The sequence below is a fragment of the Triticum urartu genome, chromosome 5A (assembly GCF_056163025.1).
Source record: "Triticum urartu cultivar PI428250 chromosome 5A, HENAU_Tu73, whole genome shotgun sequence".
NCBI classification, from domain to species: domain Eukaryota; kingdom Viridiplantae; phylum Streptophyta; class Magnoliopsida; order Poales; family Poaceae; genus Triticum; species Triticum urartu.
The window spans coordinates 598,268,986-598,287,345 of NC_141877.1; the positions used below are offsets into that span (position 1 = coordinate 598,268,986).

Consider the following 18,360-nt stretch of genomic DNA (forward strand, 5'->3'; position numbering starts at 1 on the left):
ATGCTTTCTGCGGAATGGGGGAGCTCCCCCACCTAAATATATTGCTCATGCTCACACCAATTATAACATTTCTAGAGATAACACGTTAATTAAGCATGGTATATATATTACACAGGCTAATGCCTATCATGCTTCAAGCATGAGTGTGTAACTGATTCACCAATGCGTGTGTTTACCATGAACAAGATTGAACACCGGTTAATCATGGCATTAGGATGAACAGTAGAGTAGATGTGTGAAGGAACTCGCGCTCATGAATTTATGCTTGCATGCATGCTCCATCTATATAATCTCACCTGGTATCTTACTCCGGTTCTTGCCATGAATCTCCTGGAGAGAAACTTTGAATTTGTATCTGAGATAGCGGAGCAAACCAAAGCCAACTTTACATTGTTACATTGTTATGCCTTGAACCTTATTTAAGTCTAGCAGCGGAGCGATACTCATACGCATGTCTATGATTTGTATATTTATGCAAAGCCTCGTTCAAATCTAGCTGGTAGGGGCATGTCTACAAGCCTTATCTCCATTAGAGGGAGGTGCACTCCTCCAGCTGGAAGATACGATGCCGCTGGCCAGGTCGTAGAGAATGTGAAAATTTTGCTGCATGATGTTGCCAATGAATGTCGTTTCGTCATTGGCGGCACATTGTTCCTTTCATCCCCCAAAGCTCACCGCCGCATGCACATCCTGATGTCGTCCACGGGAACCCAGTATTTTTTGAAAGATAGCTGAGAGCAGCGATAAAAGCATTACAAAGGTGGAGATCCAGAGATCAGGGAAGAAAGAAAGAAGAATTAAGGTAAAGGTGCATGCCCGTAGGCCAATCCTCATGTCGTACACGGGAGCCGGTAGATTGCCGAGACTCCAGGATTGATTTTGGACGATTTCATTCATTTGTGCATTGATCAGATTGTAATAGTTAAACTTCCTATCATTACTAAAAGAGCTTCCTTCATCAATATTTCAATCTTCAGACAAAAGCAGTCAGCTGTCCACATAAACCGCCCACGATGGTGCCACACTCACAATCGGCTCATATTTTTTACGGTCCGTCCCAACAAAAGCTACCTGGGATAACCCCTTACACAGTCGGTTTTGGCATCGACTGCAATATGTAGCAGTACGAAACTCGCTCCACATTCCACATTTGTTTCCTTTCTTTAAGAAAGGATATCTGTATATACATGCATAGCAAAGTGAGATAATGTAGTATATACATGCAGTCATTGGTGCAGCCAGTCTTCGCGTTCATCTACCGCGTTTAATTTACCTAAGAAAGATGTCAGAGAATCAACGGTGATGCAAGACGACACATCTTCTTCCCAGCCGAGCTAACATCATCAAATTTGCATGTAGATTACCATGAATCTTGACTGCGATGGTGCGGAGTTTTATTACAGGTAAGAGCAGCGTGGTGTGCGGTCATCTAGAACTTCACCTTCTGCTGGGGGTGCGCTCTTCTCAACAATCAACCGTGCACCACGCCAGCAAATGCCCAAAGTTAGCTGCAGTTGTCATCTCGTCTGCCCTGGTGATCGAGTTCACGCCAGGATCTGACATCTCTGCAGTTCTCATCCCGTCTCGCCCTGGTGATCGAGTTCACGCCAGGATCTGACTTTCTCTGAGTCTATAATCCCTAAGAGAAGCTCAAAATATTTCAATCGACTTTTGTTTGCCCATTATCGGCATCCGGTGATCCATCTGGAAGGAGACCCAGGAGAGGCAGAGGCAGCAGAGAGCTGAGGTTGCAGATGACGATCAGCAGAGCCAGATTTTCAAAGTTGTCCTTGGTGACTCCTAGAAACTGAGTTAGGCCCGCGCCCACCAGACCGCCGGCAACACTTCCCGCGTTGGAAATGGACATCAGTGTGGCAAACAATGTCGCTTCCACTCCCAGAGGACACAATCTCGCGGCCAACACCAACACGGGCATGAACGAAGCCTAACAAACAATTTTGGACATCATTGGTGTTTGTGTCAGAAGAGTGTAATCATAAATGTGAAAAGGAGCAAATGCAAATGCGTAGTCCCCGAGTTAACTAATCATTGCAATAGTGTTCCATACCTGACCAAGGACTGTGAGAATCAAGGAATCCCCAATGGAGAACCATTCATCACTTATCCCCAGCTTCCTATTGAGCCCAGTGACAAGAAGAACCTGGAAGTGGAAACACACAAGACCTAAGCATGATTTGCCAACAAAGAGTAAGTAGGACTGCTAGAATAAGTACGCAGAGAAGAGGACCTGTGTCATTCCAAGGGCAGAACCTAAAATTGTTGTCACAAGAAAGATTTTTCTTAGTGGAACTGCCTTCAGGAACGAATTATATATTCCGACGCCCAGCAAGGATGCAACAGATGTAACGAGTGTGACACGCCCTAGAAACTCTGGAGTGAATCCAATCTTGTTTGTGCTGAAATTCAATAGAGTAACATAATCAGCCATATTAAAAAGATGACGATCACACAAAATACTAAGGTACATATGTACAACCAAGTAGCTTACGGTCCTGTTCCCTTTTGTATTTAGAGTTTTGTAACACTAGCATCTTAGAAACTTCATATTTTTCTTCAGAATCCAAAAGTATGTTTACAGAATATAGAGCCAGGTCTAACAGAACAATCCATAGCAATCAAGTAATCAAATAATCGAGTCTGTTGAACATACACGAAATAAAACATGGCAGAATCCGACTGTGGTGTCGCTTGCCAAAGGAATATGAACAAAGTAGGCAAGAAAATGTTCGGTTGCTTTACAGCAGTCCAAATCTGCCTGATCTGCTGCTTAGAGCTTTCAATCAACCTTGAACTTGAAAGTGAGATGGAACGTTCCTCAGTAGGCAAACGCTTTTCATTTACAAGAACTGCAACAGCAGATGTCATCAGGGGTAAAAATGCTGTAACACCAAAGACAAATCTGCATTTAGTGAAACACCTGATCAGTGAAGTGTAATATGAGAGGTGTCATTAGCTTTTACAAAGTTCCTTCGCGCCAAGGAGCAAACCTTACACCATAAGTATCCACAAGAGAACCACTGAAGTATGCGCTCACAATTGCCCCAAAGGCTGAAGATCCCCAACACAGTGACTGGAGAGATCCAGATGTGCTCTGTGACTCACCCCGAGCTCTCTCAACAACCATAGAATCAACCACCTGCAGTATTTTCACTTCTCGTTAATGACAAAACAAACTACGAGTACTAACACTAGTATCTTGACATGGGTCAAACACAAAGATGAGCTCATTAGGTACAGAAGGAGATATTTCTGTTTTTAGAATATATTTCAGATATTCTTTCTGAACTTTTGACAAGTGAGGCCCATACTGAGTTGAGTTCTTTGAACAATGTATCAAATATCAACATAAAATAAATTGCATATATGATCTATGTTGAGCTCCTTATGATTTAAAAAACAGTTCAAAATATATTCGGAGCATCATGAATTACATAATCCTCCTATTATCAGGCTGTGTCATGATAGCACGTGCATATGACTGCTGCTACAGGGGATGACCAAACCTAACGGAAATGCTAGCAAGTTGTGCTCCACTTGAAACAGTAAAAGCATTGGATCAGACCATCCCATTATGGACCAATTCGAGCTGTACTCCTAAAGGGGTTTATCATTTTCTGAATGTCAAACTGTCAAGGATTAAACAAAACTGAGTAACTAACTACTACACCAGCAGGATGTTTGCTTTATTTATAAAGCAGGGTGAAAGCCTATTTCGAGAACTACTACACCAGCATAATTGATGATCAATTCAAAGGAAAAAATAAAATATTGTGAACATACTTTTTCTGCTCACTTACAACATCAGAGAAGGCAACTGCAAGAGATCCAAGAATAATAGAGAGCGCTGCACTGTACTTGTCATCCACAATTGTTGCCATCAAACTCCATGAAATTGCTCCAAGGAGTCCTGACAGAATGAGGTACGACCTTCTTCGATAACCAAAGAGAGGGACGGAATCACTGCATCGTAAATCACAACAATATAGTTCATGATTTAAGTGTGTACAACATAAAAGAGCTGCAGGAACGAGATTTGATATGTCGGTGATACCTGATAAAACCATAAAGAGGCTTGACCAACCACGGCAAAGCTGAGAAACCAGTTATAACTGCAGTCTAGATAACAGGAACCAAATTATTCTCTGTGCCAACAGGTATTGCCCAAGACTTAAAACGTTAGCAGAAAAAGAGCATCTGGTAAAGATGGTGATGGTCATACCTCTGCTGGATCAAGTTGAAGATCATCTTTTAAGTAAAAGCTGACAGCTAGTCTTGAAAGACCTAAAACTCCTTGCACAAAATAAACAGTGGCAACAGCCACATTATCTGGGGACAAATCCACCCCAAATGCTTTGGAGTAAGCTGACTTGGACTTGCTACTGGATAAACCATCTGTCCCGCGTTGATTGTTTTCCCATTTTTCAAGATCTTCATTCCTAGTGTCCCCTTTAGTCGAAGTTGCCTGATATCTTGGTGTCGCACTTCCTACAGTAGGTAATATAATAGGAATGATGGTGCATCTCACAACAGTGTCCAAAACTAAATATTTAAGTAGCTTTGTCTAAGAAGTACCAACCAAAAACACCAGCTCAGATGATAAATTACACGAGTCACTAACTCAGTAGGCAGGCAAGATTAGGAAATTAAGAGCATGACCACCATGTTATAATGAACATTTATGCTAAGGCGGTGTGCCACCCACCAGGAAACACGGCAACAATCCTTCTAATAAGTTTATGCTACAAATTGTAAGGACCATTAGGCAGGGAAAGAGCAACAATCCCCAAATGTTCGATGGCTCGATATAATGCAATTCAAGGCACACAGATGATAACTCTACTCTGCCTTGATGCAGGAGCAAAAAAGAAGTTAGTCCCTCCTGCATAGAGTACAGCATGTAAGAAAATCAGATGAGATCTATGTCACCATGTGTAAGCCCCAAACATTCAGCAATGCTAATCGGTTGAAATTCATAGCCGTGGCACTCCAGAACTAGCTTCCGCGTGGTTTTTCTTATCCCTCTTGTTGCAATCCAAACCCCCTCCCCCGAAATATCCTCAACCGCACAACCACTCGCGAAATGTCTTGCAGATAACTTCTGTCGTCAGTTAAGCTCGCGTGGCTCACCGGTTAGGCTGTCCGTGGAGGCGACCCCGCCGACGGGTTCGACGGGGAGGGGAGGCGGGGCGGAGGCGTCCTCCTCATCGCACGAGCCGCGGTCGCCGGAACCGCTGCTGGTGGTGGTCGCGGGGGTTACCTCCGGCGAGCGGCCGCAGCGGCAGCGAGGTCCCCGCGGGCGGCGGCCGCGGTGCGCGGCCACTGGGTACGAGGAGGACGAGGTGGAGGCGGAGGCGGAGGCGGAGGCGGCGGCCGCGGCGGGGCTGGGCAGCGGGGGCGACGGCGGGGTGAGCAGGAAGCTGCTGAAGGCCATCTGCATGCTTGCGGAGTCCTCTCTCTCTTTCTCTCCCTCCTCCCGTTCCTTTCCTTCCACCGCGCCAAGCTCACAAGTCTCACCTTCTCTCTCTTTTTTTTTGAGGGGTGTCTCACCTTCTCTCTCTCTTGGACCGAAGCCGCTCGGCCCGAGCCCGCTCAAGCCCGTCATGGTCTTGGGCCTTGGCACGAAATTTATCCTGCTTCACGTGAGTGTTCGTCCCGTCTCGCTGAAGGATTTCCTCCCACCTGTGGCACTGGGCCAGCACATATTCACTGTTTTTTTCGTTCGCTGGATTCCAATTGCGTTCGCTGCGTTCATTCATTGGATTGGTTTCCCCCGGTATTTTTTCCGTTTTCTTTTGTTTTTCTTTACTAGTAAGCGTGCACGTGCAACGCACGTATTATAATTAATAATAATAATAATCTATTTTAAATCTTATTAGTGGGCTTTTTTTACCGAGCCATTGAAATATGTCTCATGCCCAACAATGAAAGCGCGCGTGTAATACACGATCCACAGATATGTCTTCATGAAAAAAATCATGATCACATAAATTTATTATAATTTTTTACATATTTTTTAAAAAACAACAACTAAACAACATTATGTACTACGCCCTCTGTAAACTAAACTGAAAAATGTTTTATATTAATGTACAGAAGTAATAGGAGTATTTATCTTTGGGATCCTCCTCCGTCTTCATGTATTTTTAGAGGGATTATAAAATATTGGATTGTTTTTAGAAAGATAAAAATAATTAATTGAGTCGCAATTGAAAAAATGACAAATATATTCATGTATTAAATTTAGAAAACATAAATCCAAATAAAAAAGGTGATTTTAAAAAAAAATAAACATGCTAATATCACTCAACTTAGTCAAAGTCAACTGAAATCTAACTACACCTTTACAAATACTTCAATTTTGGATATGATTCATTCGTGGCCTACCTAGCAGCTAGCTTGGTTTCCGATTCAAGAACGCAATTGCTAATTAGCCGGTAAAAAAACTCAGCCGAGCGCTCGGCATCAGACGAACGGCTGGGCTGGATTGATTGGACTTTTGGTAATTTTCTGGCCCATATCAATGGACAGGGAGCCGGCTCCTCAGTTAGGCCCCTCAGACCGTCACCTACCTTCCCACCGCTTCACGTAAAAAAATAAAAAAAATCCCACCGCCCCTGACATTTCTCCCCATCGTTCCCCATTCTTCCTTGGTCGCCAGCTCCCTCTCCCCACCGCCAACCAGAGGTTCGCAACCCCTGCTCTTCCCCGCCTTTTCGACGAATCCGGTCGCCCAAGTGGCCGAGGAGGTCCCTGAGCCTGGCATGCTCGCGAGCATCCTAGCGTTAGGCTCTGTCGGAGGCGCGACACTTCCACGCCTGTGCTCTTCTCCGTCCTTCGAATCCGTTGGCCGAAGTGCCCAAGGATGGGCTCGAGCTCGGCATGCTCATAGGCGACCCAGCGCGGAGGCCCGCAACAAGACAACAAGGAGCGGGGCGTGGGTGCGCAAAAACATATGGGCACAGTTCGATGCCTCCACTGGTATGAGCAATATTTTTGTGAAATGAATTCTCATTTCTGTATTGACCATCAGGATTAATTCTGATTTGATCTTAGTCCTTAGACATTACTTCGTGTCAACTCTCTGGATTATCCTTTGCAATTAAATTTTAATTCATACTGTGCAGTTTACCGTGTACTAATGTGCCAATGTAATTTCAATTAGGTGTGCCTCTGTTTGATGTTCTATTCAAGATCCCTGTACAATTGTGTTATTCAAGATACAATGGCACTCGATGATGCTTGCTAACAAGGTCTGCAATGCAATATGCACTGGACTGTTGCTTGCCAGATGACTGGAAGACGGCTACTTCATCCTCTCTTTTTTCCTTCAGTTGAAGCAAGATAAATAAGATTCATGCATTGTAACGAAAGCTGCAGATTTAGCTAAACTCAACTGATGGTGTAATATCTCTTCCTATGAGCAGCAGTAATGGTATCTTCTGTAGGAGTAATAAGGCGTTGCTGCATAAATATACTTGCTTTCAAATGAGCGTGTCAAGAGGTTTAATTAGTGTCGATCCCTACTCTAATTATAGCAGGATATCTCGTTCATGTACTATTTGAAACTTACCAATCAGATGTATAGAATAACAGAAATTTGCTAGATAAGCTAACGTTACAAGGGGAAGTGAACATTAAACATTTCATATAGTGATTGGGAATATCTGATATGTCATCACTGTGTGTTTCCTGTTGTAGATAAATTTGCTTGCAAGGCTCTTGATGATATATCCATTTTCATCAAATTCTTAAGGGTATGGTCAATTGGAGAAGACATTACTATGACTACAAAGATCTGTTTTTCAGGTGATGAATTGTAACCTTATATTCTTTATTACTTGGAATTGAAAATCACTGAAAACAATCCATAATTACTTTGAAGAGAATATTTTATTCTTTTCTGTCTTGCTCTTGTTCAGCGTAGGATGCATATCAATTATCACTATCATGGTATATTATTGCCATTGAGGAATCTTCCCATGTAACAAATTTACCTCGAAAGTACAAAACTTTGGCAGATCACCATCAGGTGCAGACAGGTACGTACATTTATACAGAATTTATGATAATTCAAGGCACTTCACGCCCAGGAAAGCAACATTCAGGCAAGTCTCCATCACTACAACTACATCCACCAAGTTAAAGAAAAGGTTTCCAAGTCACCTCAATAGCAAACTCAAAGGAAAATAATGGATTCACACAGCTTTAAAGTAGGCATTTCTGAAAATAAAATCAAAATTGAATTAGAACACAACTTACAAAATTAAGGCGATTGGGAGATATGACAAAATTCCTGAAATCTCATAACATTTGTATCTGAATGGCAACAGAAAAAAGAAAAAATCTGAATAACACTAATTAAAAGGATAGAACACATAGTCAAAATTAGAAGGATTGAACAACATTAGCTTTAAATAGAATTAGCTCGTTGAGGCTGCAAGAACAACATACAAAGCTAGCATGGCTCTAGAACTAACAAAGCACATTTCAGGCAAGCACGCCTAACCGGCTACATACCATTTAATCGCTGGTGCTGAAAGAGATAACTGTGAAACGCAGACCTGCACGCCTCCTTTCATCCTTGGCCATCTGTGTACCTCCCCTTTGTCCAGATGGTGTTCTTCATGTTGCAGGGGGCATCTCCCTCGGGGCTCGCTGACACGTCCATTAGCTTCTGCTCATGCTACACCACATCTCCAACCATGATAAAAAAAAAGCAAATGATTCAAGTTCGAGTTAGTCAAGGAGTGACCTCATTCTAACGGAATCATTCAAAAGATATGATCCCACTTTGCATATGCAAATAACATCTTCCAGCATTGTACAATTCTCCTTCTACAAGTACTCATGAGAGTTAAAATATGCATACATGCACCGTCTCTTTGCAATTGTGACAACAAGTGGCACCTGCAGTAGGAAAACATATGCAGTTTTAAGAACTATATGGTATGACAAGTTTATAACATGATAAAATCAATGTAAAAAATGAACAGCCCTATAATTAAACTGAATCTAAATGAATTTGATCAAACTTTAGACAAATTTTCTTGATAATCTATCCCAAATGTGTAGAAAACGTCCTAATACAAGTACTTTTGGTAGAAAGAACCAAGGAATTAAGAAAAGCCTCAAGCCAGTTACACTCAACGCCATCTTGTGCACAACCTTCTTCTTCCTGAACTAAAACCAAAGTTGGCACATTAGCAGGGTAAATCCCAAGCTTTCATATAGAACACACCCGGCAATTGATGTCGGGACCTACCGGTTTAATGTCAGATTTTTCGGTAGATGAGCTCTCAGCTCAATGGTCAGAGTGCAGTGCTGCCTCCTAGACGGTGCGGGTTCGAACCTCGGTTCTTACACGGGTCTGACATCTCCTTCTTTATTAGATAGAAAACAGCAGGGGCTTTTCTCCCTAATGGTCTAGTTTTTTTCATAATGTCAGATTTCTGACTGTTATCATTTACCGTATTCCCATAGTGTTAGATAAATTCAGAATAAAATGTCAGATTTCGTTTTTCCCGGGATGATGTTGATTATTACCAGTGCTCGTTAGGTCCGTAAATGGGGCATGCTCAAGACTGAAATGGATCTGCGCCTGGTTGGTTATTCATCTGCAACGAATGTATGAATTAGTTTGTTACAAATTATGTGAAAATGCACATGGACCAAATCCCTGAAGAAAATGCAAGGTGAAAATGATTCAAATGGGCTGGTTACCAGCAAGGCGACTAATGCCTTCTGTCGGTTTTCTTCAGCAGAATCTTCCTCGCCTTCCACCTTGACACGAGAACAAGGAACATGTACACGTGCTTGAACAAGATCACCCGAGCAGTGGCACAGCTCATCAGGTGATGCTCTCACAAGCTTTTCAGCAGAACTAAGAGCGCTTTCAACCTTGTGAAGACAAAAGAAAGAAAGCTCAGGATCATCCAGTAGTTTTGTCTGGTAGGTATTCAAAGCACTAACTGGAAACTTACACCATCACGATGGTCATATTTTCGCAGTGCAGCTGCAAGATCACTTAGATGTGTGAAATTCTTCTGTAAATTAGTGTCATCATCTGACAGATCATATGGCTCAAGGGATGGATCATTGAAAATGCAAAGACCTTGTATCACACATTAGTTTAACATGAGAAGAAGTACACATGCAGAGAGTCATGAGGGACATGAGAATAACTATAGACAGAATCCAGTTTCCGAACTTTGAACTAAAATGCTACATTGCAATATATGAAATGAAAGGGGAATTCCATCCATAGCCTTCAAAATTTAGAATTTGGAGCACAGTATATCAAATCAAACAGAAAAAACTGGAAGAAATTTACCGATGAGGTATACGATGAAGGCGTGGCAGGGCCACTCTGTAGCGTTGTTCGAGACATCGAGCAGCAACAGCCGTTAGCCACAAGAGAGGCCGACGGACGGGCGCCGCGCGCCATAGGAGATGCCAAAGGGCGGGGCCGGCGGCGGGCGGCGTGCACCATAGGAGATGGAGGAGGGCGGAGCTGGAGGCTGGCGTCGTAGGAGAGGCGCAAGGGCGGGCCAATCCGATGGCGAGCAGCACGAAGTGAGGTTCTGCCGGCGACACAGGAGATGGTGGAAGGGCGGGTCCGGCGGCAGGTGCCGTGCGCCATAGGAGAGGCGGACGGGCAAGACGACGTCGAGCGGGGTGAAGGAAGGTTGCGCGGGCGGCGGGCGGCGTACAACCACAGAGGGGAGCGATCCGAAGGCAAAGGGAGCACGGCGGTGGGGAGGGAGGCGGGGGCGCAGTCCGGGCAGGTGAGGTGAACGTGATGAATGGGGGCTCAGATGCGTTTAGCGGCTTGTTGTGTGGCGGCTTGTTTGCCTGAGGTAGATCGTGGGAGGGGGGCTGCAGGACGTGGGCAGGGTAGTCTGCCCTGGCAGAACATTTAATCCAGATCGTTGATTTGTGCGGTAGATGCTTGATGTAATATAGAACGTTGGATGTAAATTAGTGGGATCGATCAAACGTCTCTGGTACTTCTGTGTACACTTTGTGGTGTGGTTTTAGGGGAATTCATGTTTGCTCTTTTAATAATAATATAAGTATAGATATAGATGGTTTTCTGTTTTTCCATTTTCTTCATCGTTTTTCTTCATTTTTTTCACATTTCTTACAGGTTTTTTCGTTTCTTCGTGGTTTTCTCAGGCTTTTGTATTTTCCCTGTTTTTTGTGTGTTTTTTCTTTTTCCTTTGGTTTTGTTGTTTCTTTCTCGTTTTCATCATTTTTCTTTTTTCACTGTTTTTTCTACACATTTTTGGTATTTTTCTAATACATTTTTCAAATATAAGATCAATATTTTTTTCTATACACATTTAACGTTTTTTAAATGCTTGATTAACATTTTTCAAATACAAGATTAACAGCTTATTAATTCATTTTCAATATTTTCTCTATGCACATTTAATATTTTTCAAATGCTTGATTAAAAGTCTTTTAAATAAAAGTTTAGGAATACACGGTAAACATTTTTTATATACAAATTTAAGATATTTAAAATGCTTGTTAAACTTTTTGAAATAGAACTTTAACTTTTTTTAATACACGGTCAACATTTTTTCTGTACACATTGAACATTTTTCAAATGCATGATTAAAACTTTTAAAATACTACTATTTTAACATTTTTTAAAGTGCTGGAGTAAAAAAATTAAAATTCTTCCCACACAATTTATATTTTTTGTATACTTTTCTGTATACATGAGAAAATTTTATTTATACACATTTAAAAATTTTCAAATGCTTTGTTAACATTTTTGTCAAAAAATAAAATGTGTTTTTTGTAATATATTTATTTGGAAGTATAAAGAAAAGTAAAAAGGAAAAAACATGAAAAAACAAGGTTGTGGCCTTTGTGTGCACTTGGGCCGGCCCATCTGGCGTTCCCCAATACTTCCCTACGTCTTGCTATAAGCAAGACATATTGGCGCCCGGGAGTAAGCCGTAGCACAAATGCGGCTGCGCATTTAGATCACATCGGGAGAAGAAGAGGCGGATGCAGAAATCCCACCCACCGACATCATTGGTAGCTCCCTCTGGTTTCTCTTGTATATGGAGATCTATTTGGCTTTTTGCGCGGAAGAAATCATAGGTAAAAACTTAGAGTCATGCTTTGGTTGTCATATATTCAATTTATGTGTCCTTTTGGCGGTAACATATCAACAATGAGATGACATCGTACGGAATGGAAGTCATATGGTTCAAACCTCAACTCAATGTGAATGCCATAACTAATTTGATTGACTACACGGAGGCATCTGGAGCTTTTGTCCCACTGACCGACAGCTCTGATCTTGTGGATTGGCGTTCCGCACGCCGACCTATCTTTAGGGGGGGGGGGGGGGGGGAGAGAAGGGGGGGGGGGGCGATGACGATGAGAGTGGTGCCAAGCATGATCTTGAGCATTAGTCTCTTGGTTTGTTCTTTTGTACTCCCGTCTTCTCTTTCTCAAACTATGTCGATGAAGCAACAATTCCTACTACCTTGTGAGGGGTATGATACACACTTGACAAGGTACCATTGCAAAAATGAGAATTGAATAAAAAAGTATGCCTTTTTGTAGTGTTCACAAGATATGGGTCTATAATCCCTAGAAATTTTGAATCGAATTTGGAATACAAGTGGAGAAAAAACTAAGATACGAATAGTATCATTTTCGCTTTATCCTTTCTGGCGTTATTCATGTTGGATTTGTCTTTTTTTTCTTTCTCTATATACGTTTGCTTTGAATTGGGAATGCTTATTTGGAATTGGGATTTGAATTTTGGCAAGGCCCGTAGCTGCCAACGTTGATGCTTTCGCGAACGCCACTATTGGCAAGGATAAAAACCTACCGAATCCTTTTTTTTTTTGCCGGGTGAAAAACCTACCTAATCCAATCCTCGTCCTAAAATAAAACTATGGAAAATCAACTCGGCCTACCCAATTTGTGCAGTTGTTGGGTGCCAATTTCTGGCAAAGCACTCCCCAATCCATCCAATTCCACCCGTCGGCCCTGGAGCTCCCGCGTGCACGTTTTTTTTGGGTAAAACCAGAAAAAACAGCACCTCACCCTCAGCCTTGTGTTTCTTCCTCTTCCCCTGGCTCGCGGCGGCGCACTCCGGACGGCGCGCCACCTCGAAGCGATTCTTCTCCCGGAGTCCTCCTCCTATTCCTCGGTTCCCCCCCAGACCGGCGAGGAGCGGAGATTCTTCCGGACCTGCCTGCATTCGTTTGCTCTGCTGGTGACGAACCCTAGCCCTCTTGGATTCTTCCCAGACTTCTTCTTCCTGTTATCTGCTCTGCTTTAACCAATCTATTTCGATTATTACCTGGTCTCTCGCGGATTCGCCTGCTTCCGCGCAGTACTGGTAGAACCATACAAGTTTATTTTACAGCAGGTCTGGGTTTAACTAACCCCCCATTCCCCAACGTTAAGGCTGCCCCTGTATCTGTATCTGTATCTGAGCATGCCTGCAACCGCAGTTTAATAATAAGCTAAATAAATGGCCAATTGGTTATCAGTTTTAGCTGCGAACATCGCGTAAACCATATGTCTGCCAGAACGAGTTTCGACCAAGCAAATGATGGGAAGCTTAGTGTGTAATTTGTGTTTTGAAAGTCTCTCTTGTACAACATGCTTCCTTGCAGGCCCTTGGCCTTAATTAAGCCTATAACTAGCAAATTCTCCGGAGGACATCATGCTGCGCGTAGGAGCAAACTTGGCATCTTTTGTTGGCTGTTTGGAACAGATTTTGTAACGCGAAAAGTTGTCTGTTTGATTAAGGGGCGTGTCTAAATAAACCGTGATAAGTCACGACATCTCCTTTTCGTTTGGAAGGAATGCGCGCCTTCGTTACTGTCACTTTGTTATACTGACCAGACTGATGGCAGTGTTTTGTACTAAGTGCCGAATTTTACATGTGCAGATCCATTGTCGTCGTCAGCAAATTCAGAAGAGTAGCACAGATCAAGGATAACAGTGCACGTTCTGGTTTGCACCTACCAGGGCAATATACTGCAGGTTGTGTAGTGAAGTGAAGGTCAGGATGCGGTTTGCGGTGACAAAAGTGTGCGCTAGTGGAGCAAAGGCTCGCGCGGGGTTGCTCCAGATTGGAAGCAGCGGTGTTGAGACGCCAGCGCTGCTTTTGTCCACACGCAAGGGGCTGCCGGCGTTTATGTCTCCTGACCTGCTTTCCTCCCTCCCCCTTCCAGACTCCCTCCTCCTCAATGTCTGCCCAACCCACTTGTAAGCCCCCCACCCCCCTTTGTTTCTTTTCTGTGCTGGCCATGTATTCTGTTTGACAAAATACCATCAAAGAGCTAAAACCTCTCTCCTGGGATAGGATGGCTCCCTTTCTTCTGAGTATATTTGACTAAATGAGTTTCTTTTTGGTTTCACCAGTATAGAGGTTCCTCCATCAAAAACCATATCTAATATTGGTGGTTTGCATCGTATGCTGGGTCTGCCTGATCATATCCTCGTAGCCGCGGCTGGTGAGTCTACCGAGTGTTTACCATCAAGTGACGCGACCAATAAATTTGGTGCATCTTTTGAAACACCTGCGGGTCGTAAACTGGTCGGTGGATGTAATCCTTTCTTCAACTTTCAAGAATACATATTTTGATACGTGCATCTGAATTCATTTTCCTAAAACATTTTAGGTCAAACCATCAGACTATATGGAGTTGATTTCCTGCTTGCAACCTAATTTGTGGGCAAGCTTGGCAGATGAGGTTCCAGCCTGGGTTAATGAGAAACGGAACAAAACATCTGTTGAGCGAACACTACGCTGGCTTGACGCATGTATTGCTTTGGATGCGGTATGATGTTAAGGTTTTTCCACCTGAACTTTTTTTTTCTCCAGAATTTTGCTTATATGTTTCTTTTGCTATATTGGAAGATTTGCAAATTCCTTTTGAATTCTTTAGAGCACAGTTAAAAATAAATGGATGCCTAACTGACACTTACAAATAATTTTTCAAGCTCAGTAAGCCCATGAGACACTTGACTGCACTACTAGTTGCCTCTGTTGCAAGATTCATAACAGGAAAATGCGAAATTAGATGCAATTTTCTCTTGTAATACCGTGTTAGGACCCATGTGTTGCTTTTTTCTATATATGGATGGAAATATTTCTTTTGGTCTTATACAGCTTTTATTTATTTTATTTTATGTTCCTCATGATTTCAGGCTTCTGGGAGAAACTCTTTAGGTGTAGTTGTTGGGGGGTCTAGTATAGAACAACGAAAACTGTGTGCCACTGAAGTATCGAAGAGGAATGTATCAGGTATAGTTCTATTTATCAACTCCTACTGCTAACCTTTAGTAGTTTATTGCTTATTTACTCATTCCCTTAGATGAGGATGAAGCCTAACCTTTTGCTCAAAAATTTTACATTATTAATTCAGAAAACGGTTTGATGCCTATTTACTTTAAAAAGCCCAACGCATGCTGCTTCTACTGATCTTTGTGGCAACATTGGATACAGGCTTTTGGATTGGAGGGTTTGGCCTTGGAGAGAGTGTGGAAGAACGTTGCAGTTTACTCAATGCAGTAACAGTGAGAATCATGTTCTTTATCTTCTATAAATATTACTGCAAAGATGATAATATAATGCCCTTATGTAATTTGTGCAAAGTTGCTGCCCGCTTACCTCTCCTGCATTTGCTAATTTCTCAAGTGTAAAATTAATTCCACTTGTTAAAAAACATGTTTCAAACGAAAACCTGCAAAACTGAAGACGAGCATATTCAAATAACTAATAATGCATTTGAAATCTGTCAGCATAAGTTGCTTGGCTGACTTCTAGTCTAATAATGTTTGTTTCATGCTAAATATTCTTTGATTGACCCTGCTGAAGTAAGTCAGACAACCTGTTGATGTTGCATGTTAGAGCATCAGGCTATTTTATGAGTTCCGATTTCTTTTAAGGTAGCGTTGAATTTATACTATACATGTGGGGACAGTTACATCAACCTGTATTTTGTTATAATGCTATAGCACCATGAAAACTTCAAGCAAGAATTTGGTCTAGGCTTGGGCTGACCAAGCTGTTATAGCCTTTGGTTGTGGTTACAAGCTGAAGCTGTTTTTCATACTCCCAGAAGTATTCTTTAAATTTGTTGAGAAGTGTACTGTCTTGTGTTCATGCTGTTTTAGCCATTTTGTTTCTGTTTCAGGATTGTTTGCCATTGGGGAAACCTCGTATTGTCTCTAGGCTTGGGCTTCCAGGTGCCTGTGATGCATCCTTTCTTTCCTTTCTTCAGTCGGCTTATGATACATCTTTGATGTGTTTAATTATTTAAGTTAATTCCTATGGCTCTCATCGAGAGATCATTAGTTGTTTTGTTGTCTTCTCTGCTCATCTGGGTCATGCCTGAAAGTTTTGCTTTATTTTTGGTCTCACCCATAGTGAGTTAGTACATTTGTCTTATTATCATGACATCATCACAATTCATAATCTAGAGACTAGAGCTGGTGAAGTTACACTAATGTATATAATCTTATCTTATAACGTTAGTTGTATTATGCACAGCATGTTAGTAAGTAATGGTTGTTTTTAGAATTTTAGTATATTGACTCATGTTTGTTTTCCAATATGTTAAGCTTCTCCTAGCCCTTTCTGAGTTTTGTTTGTATTGGAACATTATTGTTGCATTGTTTCGTCTGTAACAAGTTTGACAGTTTCAGTACTTTGTATGTCTTCCAGAGGAGGTCTTGGAGGGTGTAGCTTCTGGCATCGACCTTTTCGACTCCACGTATGCAAATTCATCTTGTCCTGTAGCATTTATAGTTCCATTAGCTTGTTGATGATCAAATGCTTTTTTTTCATACTTCTGAAATGACAGGTACATTTACCAACTTACTATGGGTGGTTTTGCACTGATCTTCCCCGTTGACGTGGTTGAAAGAGAGATGCAGAATGGTGTATTCGACAGTAGTGCTGGAGATTCTGCAAAGATTAACCTGCGTGCAACAACATATCGGTAGGTACCTGTTGTGCTGAAATAGCACAGCATGCTATGGCTATTTAATTATATTTTGTGTGTCTTCACTTGCTTATTGAAATTCTATTTGAATTTTTGTTCATCGATGTTGACTAATGACTACTGTAGCCTACAATATGTTTCAAAAGATATATGTGAGTTTACTAGTTAGTTGAATTTCACTTGAAAAGTAGAAGCTCAGACAAGGTTCAGAAAACCACTGGTTTCTCCTACTACACATGTAAATATAAATGTGTACGTAGTATCTTCTTTATAAAATGCAATGAAGTATGCAAACTACTATTGATGTGCCCTGAAGTTAAAAAAAGCAGGGGTATTGATCCCAATTACAATTCTCAGTGCTTCACAGATGTTGAATAAACTTTATGTCTGAATGTAAAATCTGTTGATCCTTGTAAAGTGACTCAGAATTTGGGGTACATTCCTTCAGGAAAGACACGTCACGGATAGTCGATGGCTGTACCTGCTTCACGTGCCAGAATCACACCCGTGCTTACCTCAATCATCTGATCAATGTCCACGAGATGCTGGCTCAGATTCTACTGGAGATGTAAGCCAAGTCGAAACCCAGTCATGCATTTCCGCAGAGCAACAAGACTTATCGAGTGAATGACATCTGCTTTTACCAATTTTTTGCAGACATAACACGCATCACTATCTCCGGTTCTTCCGGTCGATACGGGAGGCGATCAAGGCCGGAGAGTTCGACATCTTCTGGAAGCAGTTTGTTGAGAACAGGCGCTCCCAGATTGCTGCTGCTGCGATGTAGATCTTGTCCATGCAAGATTTGTCCAGTTGTGATAAGAAGAACTCTCCACGTGTGGCGTTATCGGGAGGTTTTTTGAAGGTGGGGACTTTGGACAATGTGTTAGAACCTGAAGACAGTTTGTCGTCCGGTTGGCTTGTCAGAGGAACCTGACAGGGTTAAGTGGACACTCACCAGTTCTGGGGTTTTAACAGTTGTTAGTTCACTGTATGCATACTCGATCAGTCTCAGGATTAAGCATTTGTGATAACTGCATTTACTTTTAAAGGTTAAGGTTTTCTGTTGGCTTGTGGTTAGGTTTTCTGTTGGTTTTCCTAATGATAATTTGAAAAGGATGGGCTTGGGCTGGAAAGGGGATGATCTCTGAGTTTTGTGGGGGAGAGCATGAGGCTCTAGAGTCTAGAGCATTTGTTCTTTGCCTTTCTATTGGCAAAATATGTGTGGATTGTAACAAGTGTGTCGGTGGAAAGGGCATGGGGGCGCTAGAGCCTAGGGCATATTTGTTCTTCACCTCTCCTTCGGCGTAACACGTGTTTCGCCGGGGGGATCTACTCTATG

At 42.2% G+C, this 18,360-nt stretch overlaps 2 protein-coding genes and 2 long non-coding RNA genes across 8 annotated transcripts; 2 read left to right on the forward strand and 2 right to left on the reverse strand.

The window, feature by feature from the left end:
• Positions 1-1,000: 1,000 nt before the first annotated feature.
• LOC125527235 (folate-biopterin transporter 1, chloroplastic) lies at positions 1,001-5,541 on the reverse strand. 2 transcript variants are annotated; one of them, XM_087521962.1, is made up of 9 exons: positions 5,149-5,541; positions 4,241-4,506; positions 4,073-4,137; positions 3,819-3,981; positions 3,009-3,157; positions 2,807-2,920; positions 2,249-2,417; positions 2,069-2,161; positions 1,001-1,945 (listed from the first exon to the last, which is right to left on the reverse strand). In XM_087521962.1, the coding sequence occupies exons 1-9, from the start codon at positions 5,456-5,458 to the stop codon at positions 1,661-1,663; spliced, it is 1,614 nt and encodes a 537-aa protein (XP_087378088.1). In that variant the 5' UTR covers positions 5,459-5,541; the 3' UTR covers positions 1,001-1,660. The 2 variants fall into 2 exon arrangements, with proteins under 2 accessions (XP_087378088.1, XP_048547738.2); XM_048691781.2 differs by having other exon boundaries at positions 2,672-2,920; positions 5,149-5,540.
• A 647-nt stretch (positions 5,542-6,188) lies between these two features.
• Positions 6,189-8,064, forward strand: LOC147973214 (uncharacterized). The gene is made up of 3 exons (XR_015602816.1): positions 6,189-6,999; positions 7,184-7,827; positions 7,941-8,064. It is a non-coding gene; the product is annotated as an uncharacterized LOC147973214 (long non-coding RNA).
• LOC125510938 (uncharacterized) lies at positions 7,247-11,087 on the reverse strand. 4 transcript variants are annotated; one of them, XR_007284811.2, is made up of 6 exons: positions 10,002-11,086; positions 9,742-9,918; positions 8,539-9,635; positions 8,281-8,337; positions 8,016-8,146; positions 7,247-7,346 (listed from the first exon to the last, which is right to left on the reverse strand). It is a non-coding gene; the product is annotated as an uncharacterized LOC125510938 (long non-coding RNA). The 4 variants fall into 4 exon arrangements; XR_015602815.1 differs by lacking the exon at positions 7,247-7,346 and having other exon boundaries at positions 8,068-8,146; positions 8,583-9,635; positions 10,002-11,087; XR_007284810.2 differs by lacking the exons at positions 7,247-7,346; positions 8,281-8,337 and having other exon boundaries at positions 8,068-8,241; positions 10,002-11,077.
• Positions 11,088-13,024: 1,937 nt separating this feature from the next.
• LOC125527239 (uncharacterized) lies at positions 13,025-18,098 on the forward strand. The gene is made up of 11 exons (XM_048691783.2): positions 13,025-13,270; positions 13,955-14,274; positions 14,431-14,605; positions 14,691-14,849; positions 15,220-15,316; positions 15,518-15,588; positions 16,209-16,260; positions 16,739-16,787; positions 16,878-17,015; positions 17,467-17,586; positions 17,676-18,098. The coding sequence occupies exons 2-11, from the start codon at positions 14,075-14,077 to the stop codon at positions 17,803-17,805; spliced, it is 1,191 nt and encodes a 396-aa protein (XP_048547740.1). The 5' UTR covers positions 13,025-13,270; positions 13,955-14,074; the 3' UTR covers positions 17,806-18,098.
• The last annotated feature ends 262 nt before the right edge of the window (positions 18,099-18,360 follow it).